Here is a 13,510-nt window from a genome sequence, read left to right as displayed (position 1 = left end):
TTGTATAACTATATAAGTATATTACATGTAAAAATTGATGAAACAGGAAAAATATGGCAGAGTTAGATGAAGAAAGTTTATGGGTAGGAAGGGAAGATAGATATAAAAATATAAATATTTGGGAACTGATAAATGTTGAAAGATGAGTAGTGTTTGTAACTACTTTAGATCCAGGCTGAGAAGCTAACATGAATAAAGAACAAACTCAAGCAATGTGTTGGAGATTATATTTGTTATTCATTGCTATATAATGTCATTGCAAATTTATTGTTTTCTTTTTCCATATTTTTGGTTGTGGGTTTGTTTGTTTTGTGTTGTACCTTGGCCTTGTATGTGCTAGGCAAGCACTCTACCACTGAGTTACTGTCAGAAAATTGCCTGTGCTGTCCTTGGACTTGCCATCCTCCTGCATCAGACTCCCAAATAGCTAGGATTACAGGCATTGACCACCTGTGCCTGGCTAAATTTAGTGTTTTAAAGAAAATCACATTATCTCACAGTTTCTATGGATCAACCAAGCAAGGGCTTGGCTTAGTTGGAGTCTCTACTCAGAATTTCTCATAGTGCTGAGTCAAGGACTTAGGGCTCACTTGAAGGCCCATCTGGTGGATAATCTACTTCTAAGTGCATTTACATGGTTTCTGGCAGGATTCAGTTCCTTTCGGCACTTGGACTGAGGGTCTTTCCTAGCTGGGTGATAATTGTATGCCACTGTTGGTTCTAGGCCACGTTGGCTTCTCTACCATGGCAGGTTGTGTCATGAAAGCCAACAAGAGAGTTTGGCCTAGAAGGAAGTCACCCGTCTTGCTTAAACTCTAAAGATATGAGATTACACAAGGCCATAAAAAGCAGTAGAAGGAGATAATTGGGAACCATATTAAGAGCCTATCTGCTACAGAGAAGAAATAATTCAATTTGACATGTGGGGGAAAATAGGATTAGATAAAGTAAGACTAAAATGGGTAGCCTTTAAATGCCAGTCTGATTTAGGTATTTGAACTTTCAAGATGTATGTATTTGGGCAAAGGTATAATGTATGTTCAAAAATTATTATAGAATTCTCTCTGTATACCTCTTGATATACAGTTACCATAGCTATGGTTACTCTGACTCTTCCTGAAGAGTTAGACTCTTCTTCAAAGTCTGGTTATTATGGTTTATTATTCATTGTAACCCCAACTCTTAGTGCAGTGCCAAAAACAAAAACCAGATTGAGAGAAAACTTGAGATGTAGAGTCACAACAAGATATTTTTTGTTTACAGTGGAAATGGTGTTTAATGAAGTATAATGGAGAAGTATGAGAAGAGTTACTGTTTAACTTGAGAATATCAGAGATGGATAGGCAGGGCAGATTTAGAAAGAAGGACTCAAAAGTGATTTATTGCAATGTAGGAAGCAGAAAGTTTCAAAATAAAACAAGATTTTTTGGCAGTGTGGAGAGTACTGAGTGAGCAGTTTTGAGGTAGAGAAACTTGTGAAGGATTTAACATTCTGTTTGAAGGAGTAGGATAAGCCTTTGAAAGTTTGTTCCTAGATTTGATACTTTATCTTGGGTGGCAAGATTGGATTTAGGGTTGGCAAAATAGGAGACATTGAATACTAAAGAGGAATAGGATAATATGCCCTTTCATCTGTTTTGTAATTTCTGTTTGTAGTTCTCATAATTCTGATTTAGGATGTTTTAATATATTTCCAAGTGCTTATTTTAGGATGTATGATTCCATTTGAAATCTTATGTTTTCTTCAGCTTTATGATTTCTTTTTTAGGGCCTATTTTCATCTTCAGAAATACTTTGGATCATATCTTTCTGGTGTTTTACAGTAGGTTAGCAGAGATATGATCTGCTTTCCTATTCATGGTCAGGGTTCCTAATTCATGTTCTGATGGTTGTGATTTAAAATAATTTAAGTATACTATACTTTAAGTGAAAAAAGATAAAGGAACTTAGTAAAAAGACATTTTTAACATTTGATTAAAAAACTGCAGAGGGCTGGGTTGTGGCTCAGTGGTAGAGCATTTGCCTACCATGTGCGAGGCCCTGGGTTCTATCCTCAGCACCACATAAAAATAAACAAAGTTATTAAAAAAAAAAACTTCAGACACACTGAACAATCTATGATGTGTTTATGGAAAGCTTCTAAGACTCCCCAACCCCCTAGACAGATTGGATGGCTCATTGGGACCCATGTATAGGTATACTTATAGTTCCTGTTTATTGTGGTGAAAGGATATAAAGCAAAATTGGGAAAGGGGAAAGATTCATAGGGCCCAGTCTGGAAGAAAGTTGGTACAAACTTCTAGAGGTCTTTCCTAGTGAAATCACATAGGATGCTCTCAGTTTGCCTAATAATGAGTTGTGACAAAATGTGAAATTTTACCACCTAGGGAATCTCACTGGAGACTCAGTACCCAAAGTTTTTATTGAGAGCTGATCATGTAGTGTCCTCTGCTTGGCATGTTCTCAAATCCAGACTCCCAAAAGGAAAGCAGGTGTTCAGCATGTGATAAATTCTTTGTAGAAGCAGTTTAAGTGTAGGCAACCACTCTTATCAGTTAATAATGGAACCCATCCTGAGATCTAAGTTCCAGTTACCAGCCAGAGGCTGACTTGGTAAGCAGACCTAAAAATAGCTGTTCAGGCCTATGATGTTAACTCTTCTTTGCACAAACTACATGCAACAATATGGATGAATCTCACAAACATAAAGTAAATGAAACAGATGATTCTATTTATATAAAGTACAAAAACAGTTTACATAGCTGGAAGTCAAAATAGTGCTTATCTGTAGGAGTTGGGAGTGGGAAATGACTAGAAGAGGTTAGAAGAAAGCTTCTGGGGTGCTGACAATGTTTTGTTTCTATATCAGGCTACTGGTTTTGATGGGCATGTTCAGTTTGTGAATTTTTTGAGCTGTGTATACACACACAGACTTTTCGATTAATATACTTCAGTGAACGTTTTTAAAAAATGAATCAGAAAATCATGATAAATGGTTGAAGCAATATACTTTTTGTAATTCTCATGATAAGATGAAAAGAAAGAGTCTTCCTGTAACTTATGGTGTCATTAGAATAACTTGTTTAAGATGATCCAGAGGTACTATAAGAATCATGGACCATTAACCAAAGTTTAACAACAACAACAACAACAACAACAAAAAGATGTAGTATTAGGCATATTTATGAATTTTAATTATTTGAAAGATGAATTATGTTGATTTAATATTTCTGCTAACTTTTCAAAAAACAGTGTTCATTCTAGCCAAATATGTCATTTTTCTAACAATTTGTTTAAACAGAAGTTTTTTATATATTATTAAATGAATTGTTTCCTGATAGGACAAGTTATCAATGTATAACTGCTGGGGTAAACTTATGTAAGACCTTTTAAAACTTAGCAGTAGAGTATTACTTAGCATGTGTAAAGCCCTGGGTTCAGTTCTCAGTGCCAGAAAAAAAAAATCCTGAAATAATAGCTGTCTGACAACTTAGTATATATATATAACTCATTGAAACATGTTTTCTGGAACTTAAAAGCCTCATCAGCTATCATGTCACCACCATATAAAGGTTGTAAAAACTTGCTGTAATGTGCTGAGTTTAAATGTACTATGCTTGTTGTGAGCCACTGGAAAAATACACAATTGTGATTAGCTTATTTACCTTAATTGATTACTGCAAACTTGAAATTTTATAACCATATCAATTTCTTATTATACCAGTTCAATTCTTTCATTTCCGTCATAAAAGAGATGCTTAGTAGATTGGAGTCTGAACATAAGACTAAACTGGAGCAACTTCATATAATGCAAGAACAGCAGAAGTAAGTAGGTTGTAAATGAATTGCACATTGTCCAGTAGTGAGATAAAAATTACCTCATGATTGATATTTTAGAATATGGAACAGAAAAATTGCTGGATTTTAATTTAACCATATTTAAAAATTTTCTGACACATTAAGTTGAATTGAGATAAAATAGGATGTTGAAAAATCTAATATGACTTCTGAGTACAAAAATGTAATATACTATAATCTTCATTTTCTCTACATAAGGGATTTTCTCAGAAATAGAATTTTGTCAGTTTTAGCCATTGGACTTGTAATCGCAGGTTATTAAACACCTTATCTCAAATGTTGAGTTTTTAAAAAGGACTTTTATACAAATGTTATTTTTTTATTAAATTGTTTTTATTTATATATGACAGTGGAATGCATTATAATTCATATTACACATATAGAGCTCAAATTTTTCATATCTCTGATTGTATACAAAGTATATTCACACCAATTTGTGTCTTCATACATGTTCTTTGGATAATGATGACAAAAGTTATTTTTTTGAACAAGCAGATATTATTAGTAGAAAACAGTGGACAATATTATACTCTCTCTAAAGAATGATGTTGCAATTTATTTGGATTCTAATAAATTCTGAAGGCAAACAGTTTTTAGGATGTGTATTTTAAAATATGCATTTGTTTTTATTGCTTTGTTATAATTCAACTCTTCTATAGATCTTTGGACATAGGAAATTCAATGAATGCTTCTGAGGAGATAAAAGTTACAAATGTTGGGAATCAGGTAAGATATTTAATTTTTGCAGGAAGTACTTAATGGTGTGCTTTATTTAGGGGCCTTTTAAGCAATAAAGTCACTTTTTTTTTTAACAGAGTAAAAGGATTTAATTTGTGTAATACCCATAAACCAAGGAACGTATTTTTTTTGTAATTTTAAAATTTACTTACACACACACATACACACGGTAGTATTGTTTATTTTGAGATTATAGTAATCTTTATAACAAAAGTCTGTGTTTTGAACTTAACTCTAAAAGAAATGAACTTGAATGGTTATCTTAACATGGAATAAAATGAAAGACTGAGTCTTATGTGAGGTGGCTTCTTGACAAATCTTAGGTAAGGTGTTTTAGTTTTGAAACTAATCTTTGTCTCCATCTTGAATATTATTTTATAAGGTTTGTATGTATCAATTAAAATTTAAAACAACTTGTTCTACTTAGTTATAAGTGACAATAGTATGCATTTTGATACATTAAACACAAATGGAACATAACTTCTCATTCCTCTGGCTATACACGGTGCCAGTTTTTTGACTTTATATATCCTGGAGATTAGTGCTGTATCTGAGGTGCATGTGGTAAAGATTTTTTCCTATTCTGTAGGCTCTCTCTTTATGTTATTGATTGTTTCCTTTGCTGAGAAGAAGCTTTTTAGTTTGAATCCATTCTATGTATTGATTCTTGATTTTACTTCTTGGGCCAGCAGTTTTATTCAGGAAGTCAGTACCTAAGCTGGCATGATGAAGATTTGGGCCTCCTTTTCCTTCTAATTAAGTGCAGTGTCTCTGTTCTAGTGCCTCAATCTTTGATACACTTTGAGTTGGTTTTGTGCAGGGTGAGAGGTTTAATTTCATTTTGTTACATATGGATTTCCACTTTTCCCAGCACTATCTGTTGAAGAGGCTATCTTTTCCCAATGTATATTTTGGCACCTTTGTCTAGTATGAGATAATTGTATTTATGTGAGTTTGTCTCTATGTCTTCTATTTTATACCATTGGACTACATGTCTGTTTTGGTACCAGTGCCATGCTGTTTTTGTTCCTGTTGCTATGTATTATAATTTAAGGTCTGGTATTGTGATGCCTCCTGCTTTGTTCTTCTTGCTAAGGATTGCTTTGGTATTTTGTTTCTCTTATTTTTCCAAATGAATTTCATGACTGCTTTCTCTTTTTCTATGAAGAACATCTTCAGAAATTTAATGGAAATTGCATTAATTTTGTATAGTGCTTTTGGTAGGATGGCCATGTTGACAATATTAATTCTGTCTATCCAAGGACATGGGAGATCTTTCCATCTTCTAAGGTCTTCTTCAATTTTTTTCTTTAGTGTTCTGTAGTTTTCATTGTAGAGGTCTTTCACCTCTTTTTTTCTTTTTTAGTTGTCAGTGTTTATTTATTTATATGTGGTGCTGAGAATCGAACCCAGTGCCTCACACACATTAGGCAAGCGCTCTACCTTTGAGCCACAACCCTAACCCTTCACCTCTATTGTTAGATTGAGTCCCAAGTTTTTTATTTAATTTTTGAGGCTATTGTGAATAGGGTAGTTTCCTAATTTTTTTCACATTGAATTCATCACTTATGTATAGAAATGCATTTGATTTATGGGTATTGATTTCTTTTATTTATTTATTTATTTTAAAGAGAGAGAGAGTGAGAGAGAGAGAGAGAATTTTTAACATTTATTTTTTAGTTCTTGGCAGACACAACATCTTTGTTGGTATGTGGTGCTGAGGATCGAACCCGGGCCGCACGCATGCCAGGCGAGCGCGCTACCGCTTGAGCCACATCCCCAGCCCCTGGGTATTGATTTTATATCCTGCTACTTTGCTAATGTATTTATTAGTTCAAGAAGTTTTTCTGGTGGAATTTTTTGGGCTCTTTTAGATATAGAATCATGTCCTCAGCAAATAGTGATAGTTTGAGCTCTTTTCCTGTTTGTATCCCTTTAATTTCTGATTGCTCTGAATTGAGTTCCAAGTACTTTGTTGAGTAGAAGTGGTGAAATAGGGCATCCTTGTCTTGTTTTAGCTTTTAGAAGGAAGGCTCTCAATTTTTCTCCATTTAGAATGACGTTTGTCTTGTGTTTAGCATACATAGCTTTTAAATTTCTTTTTTGTTTAATAAACTCTTTTTTTAAAAGTTACAAATGGAAATAATATCTTCTTTCTTTCTTTCTTTCTTTCTTTCTTTCTTGCTTTCTTTCTTTCTTGCTTTCTTTCTTTCTTTATTTCTTTCTTTATTTCTTTATTTATTTAATGGGACGCTGAGTATTAAACCCAGCGCCTCACATGTGCTAGGCAAGTGCTCTCCCATGAGCCACAACCCTAGCATGCATGCATAACTTTTAGAGTATTGAGGTATGGTCCTACTATCCCTAGTTTTTGTGGTGTTTTGAACATGAAGAGGTGCTGTATTTTGTCAAATGCTTTTTCTGCATCTATTGAGATAATCATATGACTCTTATCTTTAAGTCTATTGATGTGGTTTATTATGTTTATTGATTTCTGTATGTTGAAGCAGCTTTGCGTCCCTGGAGTGAAACCCACTTGATCATGGTGCACTATCTTTTTAATAAGTTTTTGTATGCGATTTGCCAGAATTTTATTAAGAATTTTTGTGTCTTCATCAGGGATATTAGTCTGAAGTTTTCTTTCATTGAGTAGTGTCTTTGTCAGGTTTTGGTATCAGGATGATACTAGCCTCACAGAATGAGTTTGGAAGGCCTCCCTCTTTTTCTATTTCATGGAATAATTTGAAGAGTATTGGCATTAATTCTTTGAAGATCTTATAGAACTCTGCTGAGAATCCATCTGGTTCTGGGCTTTGCTTGGTTGGTAGGCTTTTGATGGCGTCTTCTATTTCATTGCTTGAAATTGATCTGCTTAAATTGTGTATGTCCTTCTGATTTAGATTGGGTAGGTCATATTTCTCTAGAAGTTTGTTGATATCTTTGAGATTTTCTATTTTATTGGAGTATAAATTTTTAAAATAGTTTCCAATTATCTTCTATATTTTATTAGTGTCCATCGTGATATTTCCTTTTTCATCACAAATTTTAGTAATTTAGTTTTCTTTCTCTTTGTCAGTGTAGCTAAGGTTTATCAATTTCATTTATTTTTTCAAAGAACCAACTTTTCATTTTATCAATTTTTCGAATTATTTCTTTTGTTTCAATTTCATTGATTTCAGCTGTGATTTTAATTATTTCCTGTCTTCTTCTTTTGGTGTTGATTTGTTCTTCTTTTTCTAGGGCTTTGAGATGTAATGTTAGCTCATTTATTTGTTGACTTTTTATTCTTTTAATTCACTGCGATGAACTTTCCTCTAAGCACTGCCTTCATAGTGTCCCAGAGATTTTGATACATTGTATCAGTGTTCTCATTTACTCTAAGTATTTTTTTATTTCCTCCCTGATAAAATCACATTTTTATTGAAGTCTCTTTGAATGATGGAATTTTTCTGTTTCACTAGATTGACAAGGTTTTTAACAACATTGGAACAGACCTTCTGACTTGTGAATCAGAAAGTAAAGAAGATGAGTTACAAAATAGACATAAAAGAGTGAGTTTCTTTACTCTTTTTTAGCACTCTTATTTATATTGAAGGATTTCCTGTAAACCATGGGTTTTTATTAGGGAACACTATTTAGCATCTTAATAAGAAACATTTTGTAATTATCTTTTTATATTATCTTCATGAAATATCTTCATCATTGGAACATGACCTACCCCATGTAGCTTAAGATTTTTGGCTTCTTTATTACTCGACCTCCCACATGGTAGCATTTCTAGATTGCCTGTCTTTTCTCACTCTGTGTTTCCTATATTGATGGCAGTCACTTCAGATTGATGCTGTGTATCTACCTTTGGCTTTCCCTAATTGTGGTTCTTCAGTTATTTAATTTCTCTCTTCACTATAGCCCAACAACTTTTCATTCTGTGGTAACAACTTTAACTTTTATAGTTCATTATAGGCTTTTACTTTGGTCTTTTTTAAAAAGATTATTTTTTATATATTTTTTAGTTGTTAATGGACTTTTATTTTATTCATTTATTTATTTATATGCAATGCTAAGAATTGAACCCAGTGCCTCACACATGCTAGGCAAATGCTCTACCACTGAACCACAACCCCAGCCCCTACCTTAACATTTTTTGAAGAGTACCAATCAGTTATTTGGTAGTATGGTCTTCAATTTGTGTATGCCATTATTTTCTCATAATTAGTCAACATTTATTCATTTTTGGCAAGAATACCACAGAAATGTTGGAGTATATACCCCTCTTGGTTTATTCTGTCAGGAATATATGATCTCAATATGACTTATTAGTGGTGAGCCAATGCTATTTGAAAGACAATTTCCAAAATAGATTTGATTCCATCTCATAGTGAATTAAAAATCTGAGTAAATTTTTTTTCTTCTGTTTCCTATTAAAGTTTGTTCTTCCTCTAATTTTAAATAGTAAACTCTACAATGATACTTTTCTATTGAAATTTTAGTTACACCAATATAAAAAAATACTTACGTCACTTTTTGACCTCTGCTGTTGTTCTTCTCTTCATTCACCAAATATGAGTACCTGTACATATAAATGGACTGCTGGGAATAATAGTTTGTAAAATTATAAGAGAATATATTGGATGACCTTAAGGGATAGCAAAGTTGTTAATAAAAGAAAAAGATTTCAGATCTGATGCAGCTGTTAGTAGTGTAAGAATGTATTTGTTTAGTTTTTCCTAGGCTTTTTGGTAAGTTTCTAAAATATTTTTTTGAGAGAACTAGTTAGAGTTGAATAAGATCTCTCAATTGCAGAATGAAATAACTTAATCATATTCTCATTGACTAGAACAAGATATTTCTAATAAACGATTTTAAAATGATAGCTGTTTTCATACTAGAAATATTTTAACACAGACTCTGTGAATTTCTGCCTAAAGCTAAAGAAGAAGTATTTTGTTTTATAAATGGATTTATGTAGTTGCCAGTTGATTTTTTGCTCTCTTTTATTTGAAGGCATCACTTACACTTGAAGAAAAGCAAAAATTAGCAAAAGAACAGGAGCAGGCACAGAAGTTGAAAAGCCAGCAGCCTCTTAAACCCCAAGTACACAAATCAGTTGCTCCAGTCAAACAGGTCAGAGTTAATTTCTTTTGCATAAATTAAAGTATACTACTAGTGAGTAGAAACTAGCCTACTATTATTTGTAAAAGATGTATTTCAAAGAATAATTTAATTGGTTGTTTCTAAAAAAAAAGTATGAGCATAAAGGCTTTTCTAGCAGTTCCTTCATAACTTGCCTAATGTACAGTGTTTCATGATAGTGTTTACTATCAGTAAAGAGGAAGCTGAATGAATAGGTGAGGTTTTTAAAAAAGTTAGGTCTCATAGTTCTTCTTCAACTCTCTTCACTTTGAAATGATCAAGAGTATTATTAATATATTCATGCTCTTATGTATTATATATATGTATACATATACATACATATATATTTATTTATTTTAGACATTGGTGGACCTTTATTTTATTCATTTATTTATATGTGGTGCTGAGAATTGAACCCAGGGCCTCACACATGGTACGCAAATGCTCTACCACTGAGCCACAACTCCAGCCCTGTGCTTATGTATTTTTGAATTAAAAATAGTTTTATATTTTTGGTTTTCAGTTATAGTTTATTAGTTTTTTTTTTAACTTAATTTCGGAAAATGTATCTGTGTCACCTGACCAGTATTTACTTCCTACTATGTTCCAGATATTGTTCTGGATGCTGGTGCTATGTCAGTGAATAAAACTCTGTTTGTAGAGAGAGAGTTTACATATCTTACTATTTTAAGAAGTAATTGTATTTAAAAGCTTTCTTAATTTTTTTTTCTGTTGCCTCTTAATTATAAGTTCTTCCTCTGAGAAAAAATTCTTTATAGGTAGAGAGGCAAAATTAAGAATATCTTATAAGGTAATTATTAAGAACGGAGGGAACAAATTCCCATGAAATTTTGATGAAATTAAAAATATAAAAATAGTATTCTTTTTTGTAATATCAGTTTATTGAGGAGAATGCATTTTTACTTTGCAGAGATAATATATCACTTAATTGGAGTTTAAAGTTTAGGTGGCAGGCTTTATTTGTCTTATAGGCTGTAGTTTGCTGACTTGGTGTAGACCCTTAAGATTAATTTTAATTTTGTCCTTTATAATTTAATTTGTCACATATTTGCCAATTATAAATTAATTTGGATTTCTTGGAGATAAAAGTGATTCCCTCATATTTTTCAGACTAAGGACTTGACAGACACATTGATGGATAATATGTCATCTTTGACAAGCCTTTCTGTTAGTACCCCTAAACTTTCTACTTCGAGCACCTTCACTTCTGTTCCTTCTGCGGGCCTTGGTATGATGTTTTCTACACCAATTGATAATACAAAGAGAAATTTGACAAATGGCCTAAATGCAAACATGGGGTTTCAGACTTCAGGATTCAACATGCCAGTTAATACAAACCAGAACTTCTTCAGTAGTACAAGCACACCTGGAGTGACCAAAATGACTCTGGGAGCACCTTCTACTTTGCCAAACTTCAGTGCTTTGAGTGTTCCTCCTGCTGGTGTGAAGCAGACTCAACAAAGACCCACAGATATGTCCGCCCTTAATAATCTCTTTGGCCCCCAGAAACCAAAAGTTAGCATGAACCAACTGTCACAACAGAAACCAAATCAGTGGCTTAATCAGTTCGTACCTCCTCAAGGTTCTCCAGTTATGGGCAGTTCAGTAATGGGAACACAAGTGAACATGATGGGACAATCTGCCTTTGGTATGCAGGGTAATCCATTCTTTAGCCCACAGAATTTTGCACAGCCACCAACTACTATGACCAGTAGCAGTTCAGCTAGCAATGATTTAAAAGATCTTTTTGGGTGAGGTTTCTTACTCCTGTTTTTCAAGGATTATTTCTGTTTTAATCATGGGTAAGCTGATTTACATCTCTGTATAGATGGCTTGAAGAAACTGCTTCTATGGGAAAGTGAATGGTTCTGTGAAAGAAAACACGTTTTCATGCCAGCCAGCATAGTAATTGTATGGACTCCTAACCTGTTGAGTTTTTTAAAGCATTGAGGATTTTTTTTCCCTCTTACAAACAACTCTTCAGGTTTTTAGAGACCCAATCCTTACCAATCTCAAAGAGAAAAAGGACAACTGAGTTATCTTGAATAGCAGAATTTTTAAATCAAATGTTTATTTTGGCTTGTAAATCTTGATGTTATTAAAAAAGTGAGTTGATGGTAACTGCAGGCTGTTACCTGTTACATACTGTGTGGTACAGTCTATCTTCAGAAGTCATTAGTCTTCATTTTAGTATGTGAAAAATCTTGAATCTATATTGATTTGTTTGCATTTAATTTGAGAAAATGATAAGCATAAAAAGAAGGATCAGGTCATTTGCTTTTTTCAATCATTTAAGCTTTTTTGATGAACTAATGTTGAGTACAAAAGTCTGAGAAATACTGCAAAATTTAATTTGATTTCATTGGGTTAAAAGCATCATTAACAACCATCTCAAATGCAAACTAATCATTGTGAATTATATTTTAGCATGATCTGCCTCAAATAGCAATGTATTTTTCTGCATTTACTTGGATATATTTAGAATCCATTTTTTTCCCCTACTGTGTCACAGAAAAGGTATGTACTGATTTGTACTGATATTTGACGAAGCACTCTGATGTGATTTCCCTGACTACTGCCTTTATATTTTGTTTCCAATTCTGAGGTTTCAACTTCTGAGGTTGTAGCGTATATGAATCACATTTTCAAAAAGAAATTTGTAAGAATTAAACTATATTTAATGAGTAAACTTTTGAGATTTCTTCTGTATTGTTTTAAATGTAATAAACTTCTTTAAAAACGAGCAGTTATGTGTTCTGGCTACCCACAGATTAATTTTCAATTGCCATGATAATCTGAACTCATAAGTTGTTACTATTAATTCTTTCTTTTCTAGGGACTCCAGGAACTTTTTGTTTGTACATTGTAATGTTCATAATCAGCCATTTTTAGAAAGCAAAGAATAAATTCTCCTAACAGAAAACATTTTATTTTTCAAAATCTTTCTCAGATGTTTTTCTTTAATTTGCTGATTTTTCAACCACAGAGCCTTATGCTATAAATGTCATTTGTATTTTTAAAAATTATATTTCACCGTTATGTGATAACTTTAAAACTTTTAAAGAACTGTGTATGTATTATAGTTGCTGCCATATAGTTTGTGGTTTTTAATTTTCTGGAGCCAGCAATCATTTAAAATAAATCATATGAAGTTTAGTGTGCTGGTACTATGTTTATTCATTGGAATTAAATATTTGTTGAAAAATACACACATACACATACACACAATATATTTAATATGCGGTACTTGACTACAAAATGTGATGACATTAATATTGCTTAATATTAATAATAGCGTTCAGTTCAGAGGGCACTTAAAAAAATAAGTCAGCTCTCATGTCTGGTTTTTGAAGCTAAATACTTTGTAGCATGAATTTGGAAGGACTGATAAGATTGCTAAAGAAACTTAGCCAAGAAATGAAAAACACTTGGAAGATCAAAAATGTTTTTGTCAAATACATCTACAACTTGACCAAATTAGCTGTCTTGTTTTTAGTATAATATTAATATTTCTTTTGGGAAAAGTTTACATGTAGAATAAGATGGATTATAGGAGAACTTTTCTTTGTAACAATTTAGTAGTGACTTATTAGGAAATTTTTATTGTTTTAAGGTTTTTTTGTTTTTTTGTTTTTTTTTAAGTTGTAGATGGACAGAATACCTCTATTTTATTTGTTATGTGGTGCTAAGGATTAACCCAGTGCCTCACATGTGCTAGACAAATGTTCTGCCACAGAGCCACACTCCATCCAGCCCCTGG

At 32.7% G+C, this 13,510-nt stretch overlaps 1 protein-coding gene across 3 annotated transcripts in view; it reads left to right on the top strand.

Moving 5' to 3' along the window:
• Positions 1–12,493, top strand: part of Scyl2 (SCY1 like pseudokinase 2) — a 61,398-nt gene extending 48,905 nt beyond the window's left edge. For 2 of the 3 annotated variants that reach the window (XM_005322377.5, XM_078052938.1), the window contains exons 14-18: positions 3,725–3,825; positions 4,518–4,584; positions 8,058–8,147; positions 9,601–9,720; positions 10,861–12,493. In XM_005322377.5, the coding sequence (XP_005322434.1) occupies positions 3,725–3,825; positions 4,518–4,584; positions 8,058–8,147; positions 9,601–9,720; positions 10,861–11,505 (1,023 nt within the window). In that variant the 3' untranslated portion in view covers positions 11,506–12,493. The remainder of the gene's footprint in view (positions 1–3,724; positions 3,826–4,517; positions 4,585–8,057; positions 8,148–9,600; positions 9,721–10,860) is intronic. The other variant, XM_078052939.1, reaches the window with a different exon arrangement.
• The last annotated feature ends 1,017 nt before the right edge of the window (positions 12,494–13,510 follow it).

The sequence above is a fragment of the Ictidomys tridecemlineatus genome, chromosome 6, assembly GCF_052094955.1.
Source record: "Ictidomys tridecemlineatus isolate mIctTri1 chromosome 6, mIctTri1.hap1, whole genome shotgun sequence".
NCBI classification, from domain to species: Eukaryota; Metazoa; Chordata; class Mammalia; order Rodentia; family Sciuridae; genus Ictidomys; species Ictidomys tridecemlineatus.
Note: the sequence above shows the minus strand (reverse complement) of the source record. Positions and strands in the feature narration are given on the sequence as shown.